This window comes from Clytia hemisphaerica, unplaced genomic scaffold (assembly GCF_902728285.1).
Source record: "Clytia hemisphaerica strain Z4C2 unplaced genomic scaffold, Clytia hemisphaerica genome assembly, whole genome shotgun sequence".
In the NCBI taxonomy this organism is placed as follows: domain Eukaryota; kingdom Metazoa; phylum Cnidaria; class Hydrozoa; order Leptothecata; family Clytiidae; genus Clytia; species Clytia hemisphaerica.
The window spans coordinates 582,135-608,486 of NW_027103573.1; the positions used below are offsets into that span (position 1 = coordinate 582,135).

At 35.5% G+C, this 26,352-nt stretch overlaps 1 protein-coding gene across 1 annotated transcript in view; it reads left to right on the forward strand.

Moving 5' to 3' along the window:
- The first annotated feature begins 436 nt into the window (after positions 1 to 436).
- Positions 437 to 26,352, forward strand: part of LOC136801156 (protein virilizer homolog) — a 36,547-nt gene continuing 10,631 nt past the window's right edge. Inside the window, exons 1-24 of the mRNA XM_067057783.1 lie at positions 437 to 555; positions 2,164 to 2,270; positions 3,521 to 3,607; positions 4,237 to 4,285; positions 5,640 to 5,811; positions 6,269 to 6,443; positions 8,428 to 8,806; positions 10,422 to 10,538; positions 11,115 to 11,276; positions 11,575 to 11,763; positions 14,515 to 14,705; positions 14,983 to 15,136; positions 15,852 to 16,009; positions 16,382 to 16,461; positions 16,773 to 16,954; positions 17,484 to 17,691; positions 18,270 to 18,491; positions 18,954 to 19,034; positions 19,544 to 19,756; positions 21,526 to 21,738; positions 22,221 to 22,619; positions 22,990 to 23,153; positions 23,597 to 23,769; positions 24,770 to 25,359. Coding sequence (XP_066913884.1) covers positions 499 to 555; positions 2,164 to 2,270; positions 3,521 to 3,607; positions 4,237 to 4,285; positions 5,640 to 5,811; positions 6,269 to 6,443; positions 8,428 to 8,806; positions 10,422 to 10,538; positions 11,115 to 11,276; positions 11,575 to 11,763; positions 14,515 to 14,705; positions 14,983 to 15,136; positions 15,852 to 16,009; positions 16,382 to 16,461; positions 16,773 to 16,954; positions 17,484 to 17,691; positions 18,270 to 18,491; positions 18,954 to 19,034; positions 19,544 to 19,756; positions 21,526 to 21,738; positions 22,221 to 22,619; positions 22,990 to 23,153; positions 23,597 to 23,769; positions 24,770 to 25,359 — 4,522 coding nt within the window. The 5' untranslated portion in view covers positions 437 to 498. The remainder of the gene's footprint in view (positions 556 to 2,163; positions 2,271 to 3,520; positions 3,608 to 4,236; positions 4,286 to 5,639; positions 5,812 to 6,268; positions 6,444 to 8,427; positions 8,807 to 10,421; positions 10,539 to 11,114; positions 11,277 to 11,574; positions 11,764 to 14,514; positions 14,706 to 14,982; positions 15,137 to 15,851; positions 16,010 to 16,381; positions 16,462 to 16,772; positions 16,955 to 17,483; positions 17,692 to 18,269; positions 18,492 to 18,953; positions 19,035 to 19,543; positions 19,757 to 21,525; positions 21,739 to 22,220; positions 22,620 to 22,989; positions 23,154 to 23,596; positions 23,770 to 24,769; positions 25,360 to 26,352) is intronic.

The following is a 26,352-nucleotide window of genomic DNA, read 5'->3' on the forward strand; positions in this document are numbered from 1 at the left end:
ACCCTAGTTAAGAACTTGAAAAATCCCTATTTCTATGCATTCAAGTTATGGTTTGAAAACAATTTTCTTTATCAATAAAGGTATATCCTCCACCTCTTTAGATATACATGCCTTTTCTCATTAAGTCAATGATAATGAGGCTATTTGCTGATCTTGCAAAACCTATAGAAAATGTTAACTGAACTCGATCCATTAAAAAATATAGCCTGTCTATTTTCGGTTCTTATTCAACATTTTTAATGTCAAAATCTAAATTAAGGGTCTATAATGTCTGGAGTTTTAGAAATAAGATGTCTATTGTCAAATAGAACAACCAACTTACAAGACGCATCCTATTTTGTTTTGATGATTTTAACACTGAACTACTTTGTCAAACTCAGCATATAATATGATACTGTCAATCTTGCTTTTATTAAATAATAAAATTCATTTATTTTATCTAGGTATAAAAATGATTCAAAAAATTGAGTAAAGAAAAACAAAACAAAAATTGAAATAATGGATGATAAACCTTGCTTGTTGTTCTGCGATACCTTCGTTCATGAAAGTCACGATGTATGTATTCTTTTATTTAGAACTTTTTGCTCATCCATACACATTCATTTGTGTTTTTCTAATGGTTGTGATTCATGATATATGCACCGTTGCAATGTTTTCATAAATCATGTGAATCTTTTTGGACCTACCCCGGTGGGGTAGAGGTCCTATAAATTAACCGATGTCCGTCCGTCCGTTCGTCCGTCTGTTACCAGCTTTTCTCAGGATTGGCTCATTAATTTTTTATGATTTTTGGCACAATGATGCAAAATGGCAATACCCAAAATGTGACGGAGCCCGATTTTCGAAAAAAAAAATATTTAGGCAAATTTGGGCCAAAAACTGCCTAAAAATAGGGTTTTTTGGACTTTGTGCAAAATCCTGTCATTAGGTTTTTCTGATTTTTTGTACAAAGATGGAGGACTAGATTCTCTAAAGAATGGCTGAAGTGGTTTTTCCTGGAAAATTCTTATTCGCCTTCAAAAACGGATTTTCGTATTTTGGGGAAATTCCCTTTAACCAAATAAGAAAATATAGCTTTACTCAATGTTGACTCATAATTTTTTCTGATTTTTTGCACAATGATGCAAAATGACAATACCTAAAATGTGACGAAGCCCGATTTTCAAAAAACATTTTTTTTTCGGCCGAAAATGCCGGAAATATGCCGGAAAAACTGTTTTTTCGGCATTTTCTCAAGATTTTATCATTGGTTTTTTCTGATTCTTTGCTCAAAGATGCGTATTAACATTGCCCAAAACATGGCCGAGTTCGATTTTTGAGAAAAAATTTTTTCCGGTTGAAAATGCCGGAAATCGCCGTGTTTGCAGATTTTCATTGGATTTTTTCCTTATATTCATTTCTATGTTTTTTACACAAAAACATTATTGATAACAATGCTCACCATCAAGCATGATTCAATTGTCAATAAAACTGATTTTTGCGACCAGAACTTTCTATTTATTTTTTCCCTACAACCCTTCCCTCTCCCCCCATCAACAATCAATGATGAATTTATTGCGTTATGCATTTTCGCTAAACGCTATATTTTCTGACTGATTTTTTTTCATTTTTCTCCTCGCATTGCTATCTAACTTTCATCATCAGGTAGGTCCATTCAGCATCTAGCTTGTCTGTTTTTATTTCTACCCAAATGTCATTGCAACCAATCAGCTGTTGTAAAAGTGGCGTAATGTCAAAATTAATTGCAGGGGAACATGATGCATGATCAAAGATCAGCTGTTTTTCTACATGCAGCAAATAAAAGGTTTTACTGGGTCAAAACAAAAGACAAAAAGTTCTTTTAGAGAAGTTTAAAGTTATTCATTAGAATACTTCTTCTTCTTCTGGCCAAAAAATTAAGAATATAGTTAAGAATATCATCAACAAGGAATTCAGCAACCTAAAAATGCCGTTTTTATAGTATTTTTAACTTACCAATTATCCCCAATTGAACTTTCACATAAATGCCATTTTATACTTCAGGTGTGTGTATTACCTGTTCAATTTATGTTGAATTTGGATCCTAACATAAGAATACCTTAAGAACATTTAAGAATGATTTTCCCCCAAAAAATACAATTCTTATAAAAAAAGCGTGTAAGTAATTTTGACTCTTCGTTTCAGGAAATTCAACTGGATTTGATTGGATTTGCTCGACCTGTGGCAATCTCAGAGATTAGAGTCATTCCAAAAGGTTGTAAAGTTCACCCAGAAATCAATGATCGGTTAGGGTGAGTATATAATATAATTAGTTCATAGTATCTAACAGCATTAATACTGGATACCTAACCCTGTAAACCAGATCCTTTTTCCTTATCGACCGCCGAAGGCGGTTAATTTTCCGAGCTGTATACGGGTAAAAAAGTTGGATTCAAAATTTGTCACAACTGTGCTATCCTTTTGAATATTTTAAAATTTGACTCGCCCATTCTGCACATTTTGCAGAATTTTGTCGGTTAAAGGTTTGAGCAGCTGAGACAAATTTGAGATATTTGTAGAATCGCTGGTTTTCTGAAATGAGTGGCGTTTTACTACGGAGATAAAAAAAGCATTTTTTCGGAGATAACGATGTTAATCATAAATAGATGAAAAACATGATGTGGCGCCCCGCTAGGGAGATAAATGTTAAGTAAATAAAAAAACTTTAAGTATTTATCAGCTTCTGATTCAAACCATAAGTGATTAAACAACTCAAAATATACTCACCAAGCAACTTAGCATAACTGTCATAATGTGTTAGCGTATTGTTTACATAAGCATACAAAAATCCGAAAACAAGCTCCGAGATGCTTAGGTTCAAAGCTTAATAAGGCTGAAAAATGCTTCAGGGGATGCTTAAATCTTAAACATAAATTTAGGGAAATACTGAAAATCCGTAAAATTCCAGCCAAAATCAGGAAAAAAACATTTCTCGTAGGCATATGTTCAAGTTAAATCACGCAAACGAGAGTGTCGAAGTGGATCATTGTCTAAACCGATGAATTCTTCATCAAATCTAAGGCGGTCGTTATCCAGTGATGTGAGCACTGTTCTAGTGATTATTTTATAAGGGTTGATAAGTGTATTGCTATCATATCTTTTTATTTAATACTCTCAAAGAAATCATTTGCAAAAGATATTGATCACAATAAAACAAAAAAAGTAAACATGACTGTACTCTTAGAGAGAAAGTAAAAGAAGTCTGAAAGACATATGTAACAAACTCAAAAATGAATATGTGATGCAGTTGAGTCTATTCAAATATTTCTGTAATTCGAATCTAAATCATCGATCTCTTCAGCAGCAAAATGGTTTAAAATACTATACTCCCTGTAATTCGAATCTTTCTCTAAATCGAAGAAGATTCTTTACCCCTTGAATATCATATAAGAGGTAGACTGCATCACTGTAACAAATAACTTTGTTGGTTTTTTGTTTAGTTAACAAGTTTTAGCTGGTTTTTATTTCACTTTTATTTTGAGTATTACTTTTTTAATTTTAGTGAAACCAAACCATCGTCTTTCAAATTGGAATTATTCATCAAGAATTTATCTCAACCAAGAGCAGCAGTATTTGAAAAGTTGGGGATGTAAGATTTTTATGATTGGTTTACCTTTGTTTCATTTTTAAGTTCTAATCATCAAATTGGAGGGCAGCATACTGGTTGGTTGGTATTGGTACATTCTGTGCTACTGGTTGATATTAAATACACCCCCTTCTCATAGACCTGGTTGAACCCCTTCCCACCTGAAAAATAGCTGAAAATAATCAAATCAACAAAATCCTCACTGCAAAATGTTGTGCTATTTTTTTCATCTTCACTGAATTTTCTGACTTGAAAACAATGGAATTCAAATTCCTAGCCATAAAGAATACGGGAAAATCGATCTCCGTCGACTTTCAGACCATTATTTTTACCCCCATTGGCTGAAAAAATCCTACCAGGGCTGTGAGAATGGGGTGCTTAAATTAATGAACTAATTAAAATCTTTTTTCGAAAATCAGAAGCTCGAATACTGCAGTAAGAAACTCTGTGTTTAAACTTTCCTTTCTGTAGACAAAAATCCGACCATTTGAGATAAGAACATGATTTCCATCTCCCCAGTTAGATTGATTTTTGACAGAAGATTATTTTTTCAGTCCAGACTTAAAAAACCTGGTTGCAGCACTTACAACTAAATAGTATAATAACAACCTCTATTTAAACTGTTCTTTCAGACTTGATTATGAAGAAGGGAAAAGCATACAGCTCATTTCAAATTCAAAGGTGAGTAAAATCTAAAGTAATGCTTATTGTTTTTTTTTTATTTTTAGACCTCCTTAGGTCTTATTATTATATATTAAGAGGCACATTCTATTTACACGCTTCTTTTACAAGATCAATTTAAGAACACAAGGCAGAGAATTTGCCAAAACCTAAGAAAAAATTAAGAATCATCCTAGGACTCAGATTTCAGAAATTACTTAGAAAGTACTGCAATGCCGGACAAAAGGTTGTAGACAAATGAAATTTCAGTGAAAAATGATGAGAAATAGAGCAAAATGACTCTTCAATGTGTCTGAAAGGGGATGGAATTTAAGAAAAACACTTTTGAAGTCGTTGCATTGCTTTTGAATTGCTTTTGAGGGAACCACAAGCAAAAAATCAGCGTTTTGATACTGGTGTAAGCCAGTTAATCAAGCCCTTGTGGTTTGCCCTTGCGGTTAGACTGCAGTGGGTGACTTTGAAAGACTTTGATTTTAACAGATTTTAAACCCATTTTATATTATTTAAGAAAGTAAAGAACATCGTAAGAACATTTAAGCCTGAAAGTTCCAAAGAATTAAGAACAGCTCAGCCCAACGGATTAGAATAGGTGGATTAAGAACTCATAGAAAACACTCCTCGTTAGGTTATCAAACTTTTTTACGAGTTTGCTAGCAATTAAAACTTGATAAGTTGTAAAAAAGTTGTAAAAAATCATTACTTTCAACATTTTCATTGGTCATTACGTATCACGTGGTACATTTTAAATAAGAAAATGCACTTTTTTAGCCCTTTCTATCCAATGCAGAAATTAGCCAAATAATTTGAAATTTATTTTCCTAATTCTAAATACAGTCTTCTTTCACCAGTATGCAACCCATTCGTGACCCATCGATAGTTTCTTAGTTATAGACCATACGTTAATTTTCACTTATCTGAAGATTGCCATTGACAAAAGATTAAAAATTTACATTAAAACTGGTCTAGCGTTTGTTGATGCTAAAACTTAAGTGCAGGATTTAAAATATTTGCAAAATCATCAAAATTGATCGAATCATAGGACAAATTCGTTTTCGAAACTGTATAAATTGGAAAATTGTTCTTATAAAAACAATGAAAAAACTAAACGAGGAGTGCGCAGAGTCATTTACAGATTTTTCTTGTAACAATGAGAAGACAATGGATCTCTCTTGGGAGCAAAGAGAGAAGTTAATCCACCTATTCTAATCCGTTGCTCAGCCTAAGCCAAAATTAACGTGTAATTTTGGATGCTTTTTCGGTTGCTCTCGAAGTAGCACAATTTCTGCTCTATTTTCCAGAATTCTATTCATTATTCAACAAATGATGTTACAAAATAAATTTCTTTTTTATTTAGATTCCAACAAATGTTGTTTTGGTCAGAGGCTGTTACCATAACTTGACCATAAGTATTTATGGAAATTTTGCTAACTTCCAAATGGACCCTTCAAGCCAAGTACCACCACCCCCACCCCAGCATGAAATCAACCGCCCAATGATTCACATGGACGCCCCAATGCCTGTAACTGGTATGCAAGAATTCTTCAACATTCATTTAGTTCTAGGATCTCGTTTTTTATGCCTGGAAGAAAAATTTAACAATTGGACTAGGATATATTGGACCAAAAATAAGTCTTATGTAAAGAAAAAAAACTGCGCTGGCCTAAACTTTAGCGAATCCGGAGGTTGCATTTTAAAAAATTAGATAGGAAAACAATTTTTTGAATGTTGAAAATAAACATAATGCTTTTTTAAAAATGTCTTGGTCGATTTTCGATAAGAGCGTTTTTTTATCACAATCAAAAGATTTAGATAATGCCATCATTCCTCACAATGAAATATAGCTGAAGTCTAAAGAGTTTTCTAAAGAATTTTCGAGGCTATCATCTTTTAACAAAGCTTATAGTATACGTTTAAAAAAAATACTTTTAGCTAAGAATCACAGCTAACTGCTTGCTAACTATTTGCCTATTATTTTTCTAACAGGTCTTCCACCGGCAGTAAACATTGGTAACCAAGTACCTCCACAACAGCCCATGCCCAACGTTCCATCAGTGTTTCTGCCACCTGGTCCTGATGGTCCGCCCCATATGCCACCGCCACAGAACTTTCCCCCTCCGCCACACATGGATATGCATGGTGGTTACCCTCCTAACCAAAGGTCAGGTGATTAAAACAAACTGTTTGGGTCTTTTACTGTTATTATTTGATGATATAGTAGCTTTAGCACAGAATGACCTTTAAACAGATCCATTCAAGCCAGAGATCCCACTCGGCATTTTTTTCAGTGATAGAATGGCATTTCTAAGCATTTTTTTCGGGGATTTTTGGGATTTTTTCATGCATGTTTTTTTTTAAAGCCAGTGAGATCTCTGTCATAGCTACAAGAAAGAATCTTGATTTGTCACTTAAGCAAGATTGTCTGTGTTTGTGTCACTTAAAGGTAAACCATGGTTGGGTGTCAAGACCAGATGATTTTGACATTTTCATAGTATCTTTGCTTTTAAAATGTTTTGTTTTCATTTTGATAAGCTTAGATATTATCCCGTGCGAATTTCGAACTCGAAAGCTTATCTAAAAAGCTTAAACTAAACATTAAAGTTGGAAACCTGTCCATTCATTGCTCACTTCTGAAAATCTCAAAACATTCGAATTCCTTGTTCAACTAATACTCTATTTCCTTTATCACATCATTAAGATAAGAGAAATATTTGCCAGAGTCTTCTGGCTACTGATCAGTAAGATTGGTCACAATCTCACAATTTTAAATATTTTTCTTCGTAGTGTACTAGACTCTATTGGCATGATATGACTTTTAAGATAGTTGAGGGAATATATTTTATGCTCAAAAGTAGTATATTGTACTATACAGTGCTTTCCAAAAAAAAGTGGACAAATTTTTATTTTTAAAGTAGCATTCTCAAAACTGATTAAATCTAATTTGACCTTAAAATAAATGAAATAAGATTATAAATCTCTATTCAATCAAAATATATATAATTCCCAAGATGATTGAATATGTTTTTGAGATTGAAATATGAAGAATGCAAGTCGTAAAATTTGGCTTAAATTATGAGGATTTTACTTAATTATCCGCTTTTTTTGGGAAACGCTGTTATATACGCTGTTATATACAGCAACGACAAACTGCTAAGAGCACAAAACTGAACTATCCAAACAATATCTGAAGTTAAATGAACAAACAAAAAGCCAAAATTGTCGCGGAAAATCGTCAGAAGGACCAGTGTATTTCAACGATTTTCTTTGAAATGCAACCTGTGCCTGAAAGAGAAACTCGAAATTGCGAATGTAATGAGCTCTCGATCTGAACTCGTTTCTTAATGTCGGGATATATTTTTTGCTTGCATGCTTATTCATGACCACACCCCCTGAAGCCAGACTTCTGTCTTCATCTATCAGTACTCTTAGGTGCCAAATAAACGGTCCCCCCCGCTTGTTAATTTTTCGAAAATTTTCCAACCCCCCCCGGACCTTATTAGGACCCCCCCGTTTATTAATTTTAAAGAATATTTTCAGTTGGCTAAAAGATGTCCCCTTATTTTGCTCCAAAAAGCCTGATTTTAGCCTATATTTACCTTATTTTTTGGTTTTCATAAGTACAATTTCCAACCCCCCCCGGCAATTAGGTCCCCCCCGTTTATTGAAATTTCGAAAATTTTCTAACCCCCCCCGTTTATTCGAACCCCCCCCCCCCCGTTTATTTGGCACCTAAGAGTACCCCACTTATTTTTACAACTTTCTTTATGTTCACTTACCGGTTTCTCTACGCTAAATCCGTTCATTTGTCAGTTGTCAATTTTAAGTTTGTCTGTTTGTCGGTTTGCAAGTTTGTTTTTGGTTTTTTAATTTACCATTTTTGTTGATTTTTAGTTTTGCCACTCTTTTGATTTGTCCGTTTGCCATTTTTGTCCATGTCGCGTTGAGTTGGTGACATGATTTTTTTCTTGGTTTTTATGTTATTGACTTTTAGCTTCTTAACATGCATTGTTTCTGAACTTGAATTATTTTTTTTCAGATATAAATTGACACACCCTCGATAATCTCATTCCTTTGTAGTAGCTGAACAGTTATAGGATTGATTGATTATTTTCTCAACATCTGAATGAAGTTTTTTATTCCTTTAGATTCGAGAACGATCACGATGTTGGTCGTGGCGACCGTGATTATGATCGCGACTACGATCGTGACAGAGATTTTGGGCGTCGTGGCGGTGGTGGTGGTGGTGGTGGTGGTGGTGTTGTTGGAAGATACAATCCCATACAAAACGAACAAGAATCACTGGACTACCAAAGAGAGAAGGAAAGACTTGAACGGCGACACATGAGAGATCGGGAGCGATTTGAGGAGAGGAGACGGGAGCGTCGCGACTACGATCGTAAAGGAGATTACAAGAATGATCGTAACGATCGCAACAACGATCGGAGTAATTATGACCGATTCTCAGAGAAGCGGAGGAGACACGATGATGAGCCATCCACCAGAGATTCACAACAATCTGAACAAGTAAGATTTCCAATGTGGTTTCACTCCTCTGTTATGACTGAATGTTTTTCTTAAATCTTTTTGAAAAAAATGCAGGCCTCGTTCTTAAATCGAATATTCACTTCGACAAAAAGAACGTTTTATCAATATTGATACCAAAAGCTCATACGCGTGCAAACATTATGTCATGATTACGTTTGAGTATTTGGTAACGTCACCCAAATTGATTTTATGTATTGATAGAAGAAAAAATGCCGATGAACAACAATATGTATATGCAAACTCCCTCAAGTAATGCTTATAAATATTTTAATGCCCAATTTAAATTTTTGGACCTACCTCCAGGTACCCCGGTGGAGGTTCTATAAATCAACCCATGTCTGTTCGTTCGATCGTTCGTTCGTTCGTTCGTCTGTTACCAGCTTTTCTCAGGATTGGCTCATTAGTTTTTTCTGATTTTTTGCACAATGATGCAAAATGGCAATGTCCAGAACGTGACGGAGCCCGATTTTTGAGAAAAAATTTATTTGGGCAAATTTGGGCCAAAATCTACCTAAAACTAGGGTTTTTTGGACTTTGTGCCAAACCCTCTCATTACTTTTTTCTGATTTTTTTTACAAAGATGGAGGGCAAGATTCTCTAAAGAATGGCTGAAGTGGTTTTTCCCGGAAAATCCTTATTCGCCTTTAAAAACGGATTTTCGTATTTTGGGGAAATTCCCTTTAACCAAATAAGAAAATATAGCTTTTCTCAGCTTTTCTCAGGATTGGCTCATTAGTTTTTTCTGATTTTTGGCACAATGATGCAAAATGGTTAATGCCCAAAATGTGACTGCCGAAAATGCCGGAAATATGCCGGAAAAACTGTTTTTTAACATTTTCTCGAGATTTTATCATTAGTTTTTTCTGATATTTTGCTCAAAGATGCGTATTAACAAAACATGGCATTTTTTTCCGGCCGAAAATCGCCGTTTTTCTGGATTTTCATTGGGCTTTTTCCTTATAATTGGTTGTTTTTTCATTCAAAAACATTATTAATAGCAATGCACCACCATCAAGCATGTTCAAATTTTCATTAAAATAGATTTTTGAAGCCGGAACTGTTTAAAAATCGCCGGAACAACCTATTTTCGCCGGAAAGACAGTATTTCTTGAATTTCTCGAGCTGTACTTTATATTTTTTTATGAAATTTTGCACACTGATGTAAAATGACAATACCTAAAAAGTGACGAAGCTCGATTTTCGAAAAACATTTTTTCCGGCCGAAAATGCCGGAAAAACTGTTTTTTGGCATTTTCACGAGATTTTATCTTTAGTTTTTTCTGATTTATTGCTCAAAAATGCGTATTAACAATGCCCAAAGCATGGCCGAGTCCGATTTTTGAGAAAATTTTTTTTCCGATGCCGGAAATCGCCGTTTTCTCGATTTTCATTGGACTTTTTTCTTATAATTCGTTGTTTTTTCATTCAAAAACATTATTAATAGCAATGCCCACCATCAAGCATATTTTCAATACAATTGATTTTTGAAGCCGGACTGACTGATTTTTTTCATTTTTCTTCTCGCATTGCTATCTAACTTTCATCATTAGGTAGGTCCATTCAGCATGTTGCTTGTTAATTTTTTTTTTTTCAGAATTCCAACCAGAATACAAGCCGTGATTTTTCTGAAACACAAAGTCCATCTTCGAAAGATTTTAATGAGAGTGCTAAAGATTCGGACAATACTCCATCCAAGCCGTCTGATGATTTGGTAAGTGTCTCTTTTTTCAACAACGGCTTAATCCATTGTCTATAAGGATTTTCTAATGGGAATATAAACGTGACAAAGGTACTTCCCCAGTATACTATATTGCGACGAGGTTGAATGGCCTTTTCATACCATATCGGTAGAAAATTCGTCGTTAAAAAGTGATGGAAAACAGCTTGGTGGTGAATTTTTTTAAACAATAACAAGGAAGGTAATTTACGAGCAACTCGTGCATCGATTCTGAAGTCCCCATCAACTGTGCCAGATGATCCTCATTTCCACTTCCTTTTACTTTATTATCGTTCCGCTTCCGTTCCCATTATCGGTTCCATTTCCGTTTCCATTATGGTTTATTTATGTTTTCATTATCGTTTCAATGAAAGCTTCCATTAACTTTTCCGTTTCCCTCATCGTTATCGCTAGTGTTTCCGTTCCCGTCTCTGTTATCGTTTCCGTTTCCATTTCCATTAACGTCACCATTATCCCCTCTTCTGGTCCATTGATATATCCCTTCTCGTTTTCATTATCATCTGATCTGTCTACCCTTCCATCATTTTCTTTTTCTGTGTCCATTTCCAGGTCGGCGGGTTCGAAATGATAGACAGTGACGAGGAGATCATTTTCGAGGACAGCGAGTTTGATGACAATCAGCTACAACACGATTACGAAATGTTAGATGATAACTGGACATCTATTTCAATGATGTTCAACCCGTACCAAACTCAAGTTAAAAAATTGAAGGTAAGTACAATACAACGCTCTCTAATTCGAAATTTCATTATTCAAATCTTTATGTAATTCGAAATAAAATATTGACTCCCTGTAATTCGAATCTTTCCCTAATTCGAAGAAGATTTTTAGTCCCTTGATGATGGAGAAGTAGAGAGAGACTCTACTGCATATTCGAATAATTTTCAACGGCTTGTGGCCGACAAAAACAACAAAACGTGCTTTGAGTATTAACAAGGCTTCTACTTCAATGTTTATGGTGTCGCTCTCCATTATGTTATCACTTTAGTACTTTCTTTACCTTTTTTAGAATATTGAAATAGTGGAGAGAAGCGATTTTGAGATTCTAGTTGAAGATTATAAGAAGACATTGGATTTGAAAGAACCACCACAGGTGAAACAACTTCAAGATTACGTGGTGCTGGACAGTGAAGCTGAAAGAGACACCAAATGGGTTACCATGTTGGATGAACTCCCAAATATCATTCCAACAGCCATGGTAAGATTCGACGTTGTTTCAGACTGTTTTTGCCAGTTTGTTCATCCTAAGCAATGGACTATTCCAGAAAAAAATGTTGTCGAGGAGGTCTATGTAAGGGGACCCCCTGGATGTTTAGCTAATTCAGGACTTCTTGGATTTTTTTTCTCATTTTACTAACTACCTTAGATTTTACACCTCTTTTTACTGACCATTTTTCCACTGATTTTTTCCCTCGAAAAACCAGACCCCCTGGATCTGATTTTTTTCCAGACCACCCTGGACGTCACACCTCCTCAACAAAGGGGGAACAGACTATTTCCGGAATAGCCAAACCATGTCGAGATGAGAAAATCTTCGTTCCGAAAATATATATTATCTGAATCAAATACTTCTAGACCGCTCGCTTTTCCGTTTCTTCTTGCGCCTTTTTTCGTTCCTTTGTTAATGCCTTTGTTTATTCGTTTCTTTGTTTGGTTATTTGTTCACCCCTACATCAATTCGTTTGCTCCTTCCTTCTTTTTGGACCTACCTCCGGGTACCCCGGTGGATGTCCTATAAATTAACCGTTGTCTGTTCGTCCGTCCGTCGGTTCGTCTGTTACCAGCTTTTCTCGAGATTTTATCATTAGTTTTTTGTTATTTTTTGCTCAAAGATGTGTATTAACAATGCCCAAAACATGGCCGAGTCCAATTTTTGAGAAAAAAAATTTTTCCGGCTAAAAATGCGGGAAATATGCCGGAAATCGCCGTTTTTCTGGATTTTCATTGGACTTTTTCCTTGAAATTGGTTGTTTTTTCATTCAAAAACATTATTAATAGCAATACCCACAATCAAGCATGTTTCAATTTTCAATAAAATTGATTTTTGAAGCCGGGACTATTTAAAAACGCCGGAACAACCTATTTTCGCCGGAAAGACAGTATTTCTTGAATTTCTCTATTTATGAAATTTTGCACACTGATGCAAAATGACAATACTTAAAATGTGACGGAGCCCGATTTTCGAAAAACATTTTTTTTCGGCCGAAAATGCCGTAAGTATGCCGGAAAAACTGTTTTTTTGGCATTTTCTCGAGATTTTATCATTAGTCTTTTCTGATTTTTTGCTCAAAGATGCGTATTAACAATGCCCAAAACATGGCCGAGTCCGATTTTTGAGAACAATTTTTTTCCGGCCGAAAATACCGGAAACATGCCGGAAATCGCCGTTTTTATAGATTTTCATGGGACTTTTTCCTCATAATTGGTTGTTTTTTCATTCAAAAACATTATTGATAGCAATGCTCACCATCAAGCATGTTTCAATTTTCAATAAAATTGATTTTTGAAGCCAGAACTATTTAAAAATCGCCGGAACAACCTATTTTCGCCGGAAAGACAGTATTTTTTGAATTTCTCGTGCTGTACTTTATATTTTTTATGAAATTTTGCACACTGATGCAAAATGACAATACCTAAAATGTGACGGAGCTCGATTTTCAAAAAAAAATTTTTGCCGGAAAAACCGGTTTTTTGACATTTTCTCCAATTATCATCCTTAGTAAATTTAAAGAAAAACAACAATGTTTTTAAAATTGAGCAAAAGCTTTTCGATTAAAAATCATCTTCAGTGCTACAAATGATGTTAAAAATTGGAAATCAAAAAAGTTACAATTTATGTGTTTAAAAGCAATTAAATGTAGTAAAAAACTGGATAAAAGAAACATCATAAAATACAAAAGGCAATGCATGTTAAGAGGATATGTAAAAAGTAATTAAAATAATTGACTAAGTTACTCCATTTCGGAAAAGAATTAATCGGTTTGAGTCTAGTTGGTCATTTAAAGACGGTCTCTTGAGGGCTATGATAGATGCCTCTAAGTTCTTCCGTAAACCAGTTTTCTCAGAGGCATTAAAGATAACCTTCCAAACGAATTGATGATTAGGGAATTTACGCAGGTGTTTGGCTGGTTCAGAGTTTTTGTCAATGTTTTTCATGTTCCTCCCATCTGGTTTCGACGTTTCTTTCGGTTTCTCCAACATAATTATTTCCACAAGTGCAAATTCCTTCATAAATTTTGCATGCCGGATATGGGTTCTTATCTTTGACATTAAACAATTGCCTGACTTTCTTTGTGGACCATTTAAACGGCAAAATCGATATTATTCTTAGTGAAGGACTTTAATTTCTCTAAAAAAACGTTTTGATAAAGATTCATTCTCCTCACAGAACGGAATTTCAATTAGAATAAACTTTCTTGGCTCTTTAAACAAGAACTCTGGGATTATGAATTCTGACGACGTGTCAAGCTTCATTTCAAATTGATTGATAACGCTCTCTGTAAAGCGTGTGGGAAAGCCAGCATTTTTGAACTTTGTACGAATTACTTGTTTCTCAAATTCAAAATTCATACCTATCCGATACGATCTGTTGAGATCACCATTGATGGCATTTCGTTTATAGCGTTTGGGAATTTGGGAAGACCAGTGAGTTGCCATTTTGTTCGGTTTTCTGTGGACTGAGGTGCGGACTTTCTCATTTACGTTTACATCAATATTGGTGTCCAGAAACTTCCTTAGTAAGCTTTCGCTTATTCGAACTTCTATTATTCGAATCTTTCTATAATTCGAACTAATTATCAGTCTCCGTCAAGGAAAACCCCTCTTAAAATACTTTTTATAATTCGGATCTCTCTCTCTCTCTAATTCGAACAAATAAGATTCCTCGTTCGTGTTCGAATTATGGAGAGTCAACTGTAATACCATCATATATTTTTCTTCATTATTTCAGGCGTACTTGAGATCACAACCTTCCATGAAAATGAAAGAAAAACATTTCGCGTCCATCATCACCGAATGGGCAATCTACGCTTTGAATATGGACAAAGTCTGCTCCTTACCCTTGGCTGCTAACATCCGATTCTTGAAGGCTGGACTGAAACTGACAACTCTGCTTGCCTCGTCCTGTCAAGAGTACCAAAAGTAAGGCTTTTTTTATTTTTATTTTTATTTTGATTTGTCAAACACGTGATCTCTAGCTAGATTATGTTGCCAAGGAATCATTGACATTAAATCATCGTAAAACAGGTCTGCTATTTTGAGTGTTTTTGTGTCTTTCATGGTTTTTTCCGTTAAGAAGAGTTTGGTGCAGGCTGTACGTTTTTTTTACGTTTTTGATCTTAAACAAGTGACTAGGATAATATTTAAATACGTGAGTTTTACTCATTATTCCTGATTATTCATATTTTTCCCCATCTAGGCTGTTGATCACGAGCAACGTCCAGCAGAAACTCTTAGTGTTATTGAAGTCACAACACATGGCATCGTCATTAAAACTGCTCATCTTAAGAGCAATGGATGCGTGTACCAACACGTCCGCTGGCATGGAAAGTTTCTTGGGATGGAACAGACCGGTACGTAACCAGTTTTTCCTTTTTAATCAAGTTTTGTTACATTAACCCTATTCACCACCCCTTAACTTTTGATCTAGTGGGTCTTTTTGGATGAAATTTAACACAGTAGCAGCCCCCCCCTAATACGAATAGGGTTAAAGGAGTTTTAGGAGAATTTGTGAAATTTTTACCAGCATAAATGGGAAAAACTGAAAACTTTTAACAGTTTGAATTTCAATTTTACCATCTTTTTGCTTCGAAATTCAAAAGTTTGTTTTCTGCGTTCTTTGATTTTTTTTCATGTACAGGTCTCACCTTAAATATAAAGTAGCAATAAAAACGCCACAAGACGGTCGGGAACTGACTATACCATACTGACAGAATATCGCCGATGAAAAGTCTACATCGCTCTTGAAAATCGTAGCTAATCTTTGCATTTTCCCGTGTTCTTTTAGAGGTTTTTAGTTTGACTTAGCTACATAATTTCTGCCCTTATGGAACAAAACGTTCGATTAACATAAGGGACATCCCTCTACAAAATTGAAAGTTTGCTTCCATAATGGTGGATGTTGGCTGATAAAACATAACTTTGCGAAATCCTGAAAGACTTATAATACCATTTTTTTTTAGCTGATGATTATTATTGTCGTCCATACGGGCGGCATGAAACTTAAAGTTCTAAATAATAAATCAAAACCTCTTTCTTTTAATTTGATACAATTTTCATATTGTTTAGAAAGAGGAGTCTGGTGAACAGACGGACAGTATCTACGAAGAGCTCATTCAATTCGTATTGGAACAATCTACAGTTCGAATCACGGCTTCCATCAAAGCTCTACTTCAGAAAGCACATTTCTACGAAAGTCTCTCCAACCTTCAATCGATCTCTTCAAGGTATGTCTGTTTAAATAGAACAAATTAAAAAAGAAATTTGGTTAGACTCTCGCTTATTCGAACTTCTTTTGTTCGATTGGATAGCTATCGAAAGAGGAGCCTTCGGGTCGCCTCCGACCTCCAGTGCGTCGACTCTCTCTCTCTATCTGGAAACTGTCATTATCTACAGAAAAGATATAAAGTCGGTAAAAATGAAGAGGATTTTGTCAAGAGAGTATCTAGATTGATTTCAATTATCTTTTCAAAACAATCTTCAAAACTTCCAGACCGGGTTTGTTATTTAATTGTCATGCGATTTGAAATGATAAATTCTTACCAAGAAACTCGTTACCTTCAATTTTTTTTTTACCTTCTAATTTTTATATCCTATAGAATCAGTAAGAGTGACACCAAGAAGATTGTAGTTGATGATATCAATATGGACCAACAACAACAAGATAATGTCACACCAAGTGCGTTTGTTTGTTGTTTTTCTATAAATTTTTCAATTTTTTCTTTGAGATGAGGCAGGGGGGCACAATGCGTAATATCTGTTTTATGCTAAAAGTTTTCGAGGTAGATTTTGAAATGAGGCAGGGGGTGCGTGTTCACTCTATGGCACAATCACAGATATCTTATATAAAACACTTGCTTCAAATAGGGTATCAAAAGCTCTATCTTGGGTTTTATATAAGATATCTGTGGGTAAACTACGTAACAAGCTACCTTATGCATAAAGTTTTCGATATACACTCCATTTCACCATTTCTAATGTTCATTTAAGGTGAAAAAGAAGGAGAAGGACCCACCACTGAAGGTACTGGTGAAAACTCTGGCGAAAACACCAGCAGTAAACAACAAATGAAGACTTGTATAGCACTGGAGATCAACCATAAAGACATGTCAGACGTCTTATCAGCTATCGATAACATTCATAAAGTTTTTGAGAATGGCAAAGAAATGATCGTGAGTTGTTGTGCAACTACACGCAATTCCAAGCTGGTGCACAACGTTGTTTCAACGTTCATCTAACGTTCACAACGTCCATGTAACGTTAGATGAACTTTGAAGCGTAAGTTGCCACCGCACGCAATTCCCAGCTGGCGCGAAATGTTGTTTCAATAATCATTGAACGTAATTTGGACGTTTTGAGCACTAGATAAATGTTGAAACACCGTTGTCAGCCAGCTGGGTCGGGAAATTTCTCAAATTGATCTACAACTTGAAATTCATCGTTTTTTGAATTTTGGAATGAATGAATTTTGAACATGACATTTGCTCTCGTGGGTGTCAACTACCATTCTGTAATTCAATAGGCCAAAAAGGCCTCTTTCTACATTCATACGCCTGCATTAGCTCTTCCAGCTTATTTGGATTTCATAGATTTTTAATACCAATTTTCCAAAGGAGATGTATTTTATTTGGATTATATTTGTATTTTACAAAGAAGAAGCATGGCATAACTTTCCATAACATATCTTCTCACCATTCTCAGGGCCAACCAGGACTACGAAGTTTTCCTACCACGGTAAAAGTGCAATCAGACCTCAAAGAAGATTGTTACTCTACGGTTGTTCTATTGTTGAAAGGCAGACGTTTCTTGGAGAGCATTTTGATCCTGGCTTCCTCGCCCTTGTTCTGTGAACCGCCCTTGTATTCGGCGATACGAAACCTCATTTTCATGCTGTTATCCACATACAAAGGTAAACGCACTTGTGCTTAATTTTTTTGACCCAATATTTTGACATTAAATTGTAAGCGAAACATGCAGCGTCTATAAAAAAGAGCCGCTCGAGCGGATTTGTCTATTGTCGAGTTTTTTCCATCGATAGCTGCTGGTAAATGCACCAGTGCCCGAAAAAATAGAATTGGACGCTTTGTCATTTCCGTTCCCAAATGGAAAAACTTTCCACGAAATTACAGTCAACTCTCTCTAATTCGAACCTCTATTATCCAGTTCTTTTCGTAATTCGAATTGAATTATTGATCCCCTCAGCTGGGTAGTGGTATAAATTTCTCCTCGTAATTCGAATCTTTCTTTTATTGTAAGAAAATTTTCGGTCCCTTGAAGATCGAATTAGAGAGAGTCAGCTGTATAACAAATGATTTAACAAAAACAACTGGTGTTTTTACTAAATGCCCCCAACTATTATAAGATTTGCTTCGATCAGCTTGTTTATTTCTTCATTTTCAATATTTTAATAGCATTTGCGTGAATTTCTTTTTCGCTCGGGTAATAATGAATACTGTTCTTTAATAACCTTTAATTACCGTTGTTTAGGTCTTCTATTCCTATCAAGCGATCCGGCAACGGTGAACGGTCTGGTCCGTGTTTTATTATCCACCGAAGAAGAAGAATATAGCCTGATGCCAACTCTCCAACATTTTCTCTTCAGTAGTGAGCTGGCTGAACAGTGCTCACCTCATCAGCTAGGAATGTTATTGGTTTTCCATTTACAAAGTTTACAACTCATCGACCAATTGCAAACTGATCTCAAACCAGGTAAGATGGTGGAAGGTGACCTATCCAAGAAAATTATTTTTCCATTGTGAACCAGAAAGCTAGTCCATGCGGTTTGTATGCAACTTTTGGAACGAACGAAACCAGGTCTCGTCTGATAACGTGCGAAGGTCGATATTTTCCTAGAGTAACCCTCTACTTAGCTCTGCAAAAACTATATTATTATTACTAGTAATAACATGGTTTGGAGGGTGAAATTTCCTCACTTCGTCCGGGCTATTTCGAAATATTTACAAGGAACCTTGACATTTGTTTTGATATTTTTTGTCAAAAATTTGTTTTCGCCGGAGTAATTACGCTCGCGCCCAACTCCAAAGTTAAATGTAATCTGAATTACACAGAAAATTAACCCTTGAAATTAAGAGTAATTATTTCTTCCAATTAGACTATTGCTTTCAAGGACCATCACATCTCGAGCTATTTTTCTTATTTTTTTCACCATAGAAATGGCAGTATTAGAAATGGACACACCGGAACATATTGAGGTTCTCCACATGATGTATGCTATCTGCTTTACACATATTGGTACGTTTTGTTTGGATACACAAGGTCATTAGTTCCCACCACCCCTAATTTACTGAAGGGTACCTTGGCAAAATTTGCTAGTTGTTACTGAAGCTGGTCTGTGCTGATAGAGGTTTCCGGGCTTTTCCAAATTGAATATATCTCAGCAAAGGCTGAAATTTTCGCCTCAGCCTCAACAAACTCAATCAACCAGATTTATGATATGCACCATTGCAATGTCTACCATGGACCCAACCGCTGATTGGTTGAAAGTGACGTATTGACTGATTTTACGTCACTTTCAACCAATCGACTCTAACCTTTAAAAATCGATTTTTTCCTCAACTGGAACAAGTTTTCTCGTCCCTTTCAGTTACCAATGTCTTATAAACCTTACTCCATAACTCGAAATTTGTGGTTCCCCGTGTGTGTTCGAGTTAAAGAGACTCCACTGAGTTGATTTTACTTTTTGTTCGTTATTTATTCTTAAGGTCTATATTTAAAATCAGGTGTTTTTTTATATTTTTCAGGTCGTGAGAGTTTATCGCACGTTTTATCGTTGGACAACAATCTATCATGTTTGATTCCCTTCTTGACTTGTAAAGAGGAGCTGGACGGAAAAGTGAAGAAGTCTGTTTGTTGCCGTTACTCTGGTGTCCTGTTGAACACCATGTTCTACCATTCTTATAATGTGGGATATGTTCAAAGATTCGGCCCTCAACTCCTCACTATACCTAAAAAAGGTAAATGGTTTTCTGTATAATGGGCTTTTCCAGAAAGATTTGAATATGGGGATGGAGGATATAACACTTTTTGGAAGTTTACCCCGGACAACGGATCATCCCCCCCCGGACATTCAAAATCATCCCTAATCAGAGCAAGTTTGACCCTAAAACAAGTCAAATTTTGCAGATTTTTCACTAACCCCCGGAAAATATCCAATATATCATCCACTCCATGTACAAAAAATTTCTGGAAGAGCCCAATACAAATTTTGTTAATAAATTTTATAAGCGCTGCACTAATTAGTACATCTAGTCTCAAATATGGCAAAAAATTTGACTCGATTTTGGCTGTTTTTGTCTTGGATTTTACGGATTTCCGGAATTTCCCTAAAATTTTACTTGGGATAAGCATCATTCATGCATTTTTAAGCCTTGTCAATATCTCGATCTTAGCATCTTCGAGCCAGTTTTTTAAACTTAACGCGTCAGAGTTCATATAAGCGAGGTTAAGCACGGGTTTATTTTGACCGTAAAGTGCGATACCGTAGGCCTGTACATAACTTGCCAAAGCAAACCATGCAAGTGAAATCTTTTGTACAGGCCTACGGTATCGCACTTTATGGTCAAAATAAACCCGTGCTATAATTTCTAAGGAAAATGTTAAAAACATACTAAAGAAAGAAAATAAAAAGAATATTTATAACTAACGAACCTGATTCCCTTTTATGTAAATTTGGGTAGGTGTATTCTCTTAAAATCCCCTAACCTACTGAGTACAATTATTGGAACGAGCCAAACGAGGTCGGATACGAGCGAGAGGGGACGATATTTTCCAAGAGCTGATACCTATATCTTTTGAATTGACCCCTTAAGGGCTCTGACCATAGTGAATTTTTCATAATTGCCGTGTTTAAAATGTGTTTTATGACTGATGTAACCAACAAGACTATGGCATGTTATACGTTTTATTTTAGACAAACTATTCCTGAATCTGAAAATTCAAAAATTGCATTGAAAAAGTTTGATGAAGAAGAAAATGAAGACTTTTGCGAGGAAGAGTATTTCAACTTTGAAGAGCTTAGTTTCGGCGAAGAAAAAACATTTTGAAAAAATTTTCGCAGTAGATGGTGTATCTTTTACCGAACAATAAAAATTTTTGCGGAAAATTTTTGTAAATGCTTCTTTGTCTCGAAATCTTCAAAATAGTGGTTTTTTCATCAATTTTTTCATCTGGATTTTGCTTAAAAAAAAAACAGTCATAACTTTTGACACATCTTTTTAGAAAGATTTTCCGCAAAATTTAAAATAGTTCAATTCTTTGCGGATAGTTTGAAAAAAGTTCGAAGCAAAAAGTTTAATTACCCATTAAAACTTAGCACTTTTTATAAAAGAAGGTGATGCAACATATTATTAACGTCTTTTTAAAGTTCATAACGTCATTTTAGCAATTAAGCTCTTAATTACTCTTAAAGGATTTGATTAAAAAGCAATTTATAAAGGCAATTCTTTGTTAAAAGTGTTAAAGAATCTAAAACATAACTTTTATGTTCAGATACTAAAATCAATTTTCTGACTATGGTCAGAGCCCTTAAATTGAACTGTAACCATCAACATTTTGTACAAGTTGATCACATGAAAAGCCATTTTCTCTTACTTTTTTTTTGCACCATAGAAAAGACAGTATTAAAAAGGGACACACCAGCTATAGATCTATTGTGTATTCTCTCAAAATCACTTCGCTATTTAACCTACATACTGAATTATAATTTTTGATTTTTACGCCGCAGAGAATGACCGAGTACAAGACGACATTCATCATTTCATCGCACCACTCGAAAAATTCAACAAACTCGACGTACAAGCTGTGGTACCATTAGTGGAGCTGTTGAGAACTGAACTAGAAGAAATCAAACTTGGTTCGTTATCTTTGCGAATTGTTCTCATGTCATTGCGCTTGCTGAAGCATCTAATGAACGACAAACCAAATGCAAAGCTTGAAGGTATGCTTTGCAATCTCTGAACACTTTTAAATAGTTGACACCTTATACTTTTTTTATAAGAACCAGTATAATTTTGCTTGGCTGTTCTCATTTTTTTCTCACTTTGACCCCTGAATTGCTTGGAATTGAAATTTCAGTCTCAGCGTTCTTAAATTATTTTTATTTTTTGGAGATTTTGAGCCTCGTTGTTCTTATAAAATTGTTCTTATAAAAAAAGTGTATTCAAGAAGGATTTGTTTAGGATATGGGTAGTCCGCTATTTGTGTTGTGGTGTGGCAGGGTGTGGACGTCCACCTTTTGTTGATAATTCTCTTTCCTAATAGCGGACAGTCTGATTACGTCCGCTACTTTGAGATGTCTGTTTTCTTAACTTTGGGTGACAATTTTAATTGACCTTTTAATTGTCTCGTATTGTATTGCTTCTGTCAGCCAAATGCTTAACCTAGTAGAATTCACTTATTTCTTCATGTTCTGTTTTTCAGGAAGTCAAAAAGATTTACAACAAAAGTTTATCGTCATGCAAATGATGTCTGCAAACGCCATGGATGTTTTTGTGACGCTTTTCCACAAATGTTGTGAACAGTTAGCGGCGCCATGGAAACAAAACGAACCTTTCTCTAACCCACAATGCACCATTTTCGTCAACATCATGCATCCTTTGCTAGAGCTTTCCCAGTGTCTCTTACAAAGCTTATCCACCACTACGTTTTGCTTCAAAGACGCCCGCCTCGTACAAGAACTGTTTACACTGCATAAAATCTTGTGTACTAAACCGCCCTTCGGTTTCTTGTCCGCCATCTTGACCGACATTCAGGAGAAGATCATCTCATTGTTGGTGGTTTTCATGCAAGGAACAAAAGAGGCACCGCAATCAGAAGAAGGTATTTTTAGAACAATTTATTTTAAATTTTGATTATTTCAAAACAAACCAAAATCACGTGAAAATAAAGATTACATAAAATTTGATTTTGAAATAAATTAATTTAAAATTGATTGATGATGTGAAAAAAAACTTTTTTTGGTCTGCTTTTTAGGCTTCTTTTTTGGACTCTCGCCATTTGAAAATTCACTTTAATGCTATTATAATTTCGATAATTCAATAGCGTAATATGATTATCTCATTTCGATGGGGTTTTCTTGGAGATACAATTATGAACACCCTCCCAGCCGCCGGAAATTAGCCCCCCCTCCCCCGTTTATTAAAGATTTCTCCAACCGTTTCGATGTTATGATTTCTATTTTTTTCATTAGCGGTCAAAACGAGCACTTGGTACATCTTGTTCAAAGAGCTGTTGGTATTTGCCGCTGCCAAACCGGAAAACTTCACTACCGGATTAATTCTACTATCGGAACTGTTACCAATTCCGCTGCCTGTCCATACTTTACAAGATCTGTCTGAGGATGAAGTGTCCAAGGTAAATAATTTTTTGTAGAAATAATTCTTATAACCTTCTTATAACTACGGTAGACTCTCACTTATTCGAACTTCTATTATTCGAATCTTTCTATTGTTCGAACTGATTGTCAGTTCCCTCTTAGTCAACCCTACAATTTTGTGAATTTTACAAATTTAAAAAATTCAAGATAAATAATGCTTATTTACTCCATTAATTTTTGTTTTTGACAAGTTTCTTTTGGGGGATAGAACTCCCTAAAAATCAATTTTTACCCCTAATTAGTTTTTTGTTTTACCCGGCCGATTTTTACGGGTTTTTTTACGGTAATGACATGTAATGGTCCAAATTAAAGTGAGCACGGTCAGACAGGCAAGATTCCACTGACTATTTTTTCTCCGGAAACGCGTCTAAGATGGAGTTGAATTTTCTTCGTTTTATTATATTTAATCTCTTATTTGTAGGTGATGAGTCACCGATTGTTTTCGATGGCGAATTTCAGTTGTTTGGGGGTGGAAATCAAGGCGTTATTGAAGAACACCATCGGCTCCTGTTGTTCCGCCCTGCAGTATTACTTGAGACGTGTGCTTTGTCAATTGGTCGACCTTGGTGCTTCTGTTTCTTCCCTCATTGTCAGGTATGGAATACACGTTTTTTTTATAAGAGCAAACTATATAAGAACATAGGGCTTCGATAGCCAAAATGTTAAGAATAAGTTAAGAACGTTTTAAGGCTTTGCGGACTCTAACACACCCAAATTCTTAGGAAAATGGACCGAAATGCTCACAAAATAGGGAAAATAAGAACATGTTAAGAACATTTTTATGCTTAAAACTTAAAAAGTTAAGAACATCCAAAGACTTCAATAATTTTGGATGCTCTTATAAAAAGAACGTGTATATAATTTAAGACCATGTTCAGACGTTACGGTTTCGTATCGCTCCGGTATGGTTTCCGTTATGGGGTGTTCCTATTGGTTTCGAGACGTTTCGGGGCAAGAAAACGGAGCGGTGACAATGATGGAGCAAAACCGTTTCGATATGTCTTGCTTTTTTTAACGTTTTGAACTTTGACGTTCACACTCGTTTTCGTTTCGGAACGGTACGGAACCATAACGTCTGAACATTGTCTAATAGAATAGAATATTGTCTGAATTAAATTTCGATTTTAGTTAGGATGTAATTTGCAAAATAGAGTCATAATGGAAATCTAAATGCCTTATCCACAAATATTTTTTTCGATACAATCTAAGTATGTTTAAAGATCGCCTACAAATTTTATTATTAAATTTTTACAAATTAAGCGTCGATAAGCATAGTTTAACGACCAACATGCACATGGTGGTGCAAAGTCGTGATATTTGTCTTCTACAAAATCTTAAAATTAGCTCTCCGCGCAATTTCATCTCATTTGCCAATATCCTCAGTAGTGTCCTCGAGGCCAGATTATTATTTTTCGGTCTTCACTGACCAGAAAAGTCTTTTTTGGCGTTGTTGAAATACACCCCTCACTAATAAAAGTAACCCAAATAGACAGTATTTTGCCCTCAAAATTCGAAATATTAGTCGAATAAACTATATGAAATTGATTTTTACATTTGAAAGAATATACTCTGAATCTCTCTATCTTTTCAATAGATGCTTATGCGAGATGGTGGACGAGGCGATGGCCCAAATATTGACAACGTCCGATCCGCCCACAGAAGAAAATGCCGCCACAACGTCTGAGGTGGAGAAAGAAAAAGACGCGACGCCATCTTCAACCGAGGACAAAAAACGTTCTTTATCGCCGTTCATCTACAACACTTTTTCTATGCTCTCCTATATTGTATGTCAACCAGGGGGTAAAGCTGCTTTCCTCAACGCCGTGACGTCATCACCGGGAATAATGGTAGCTGAGTTCCCTGCTTTTATTCCCAATGCGATTGCTCTCCAAGCTAAAGAGCCAGACTGGTTTTACCTTGAGAATTGCCTTCTCCCGATCCTACATTCGATCTGTGATCATCAGGTGTGTCTAACTCAAACCAATGACGTCATCACTTCCCAACACTTAGCCAATCATCTTCCCCAAGGGGATTTCATGGAAGCCATTGTGGAATTCTGTTTCCAATTGACTGCCAACCACGCTTTACCGGTACCGTTATTGATGCGATGTTTGGATATGCTTGAATCGCTAACGGAACACGACTACGGGATGCAGTACATACGGAAATCCTTGGATGTGAAAGGTACGAATGTGACCGCAAATTGTATGTAAACTATATAAGAACATATGGCCTCGATGGCCAAAATATTATGAACAAGTTAAGAACATTTTAAGGCTTTGCCGACTCTAAAACATCATTTTTCGAAGGAAAATAGTAAAAAAATATTTTTTGTAAGATGGTGAAATGAGAACAGATTTAGAACATTTTTAGGCTTCAAACTCCGAAAAGTATGATTTTGGAAAGATACTTTCGAGTGGATGAATTTTAAATTTTAGATTTTAAAATCGTTTAAAAATTCGAAAAGGAAGATATTTGGCACTGGACCAAAATCGTGATACTTTAACCGGATTAATTTTCGCGAGATTAAATTTCGCGAGTTCAAAAATTCGCGAATTTTTTTGGATTTATTTTCGCGAATGAGCCCTTTGACAAATTTCGCGTGGATTTAATTTCGCGAATGAGCCTTTTCAAAAATTTCGCGTGGATTTAATTTTGCGAAGGGAAGAAATTAAAAAAAAATTTACTTCGGTCATCTTTACGATTTTCTTGAAACTTGACAATTTTGCTAAAAACAACTATGCTACAAAAATTACAATTCTTTCTCATCATCACAATTCTCAAAAATGTCAAATGCAGAGCGTTGCTTCTCTGGCAAAACCCACGCGTTCTCGTCGTCATCTTCACCGCTATCTTCTTCCTCCGTATCTTACTGATTTCCCTCGATCTGTTCTTCGGTGAGATTGCACACGGCATTGATATCAGTACTCACATCAATCTGGTCAATCAATGGATCAATATCGTCAAAGGGATCAAGGGATGGAAGCGCTTTCGAACCAAGCCGAATAGCATCAGCTATTCCTGCATATATCATTGTATCATAAAAGGAAAAGAAAAGTGAACTAAAAAAAAGCAAAATTAAAAAAAAAACCTAGGTGGATTTATTTTCGCGAATGACCCCTTTGAAAAATTTCGCGCGGATTTAATTTCGCGAACGAGCTATCCCAAACGATTTCG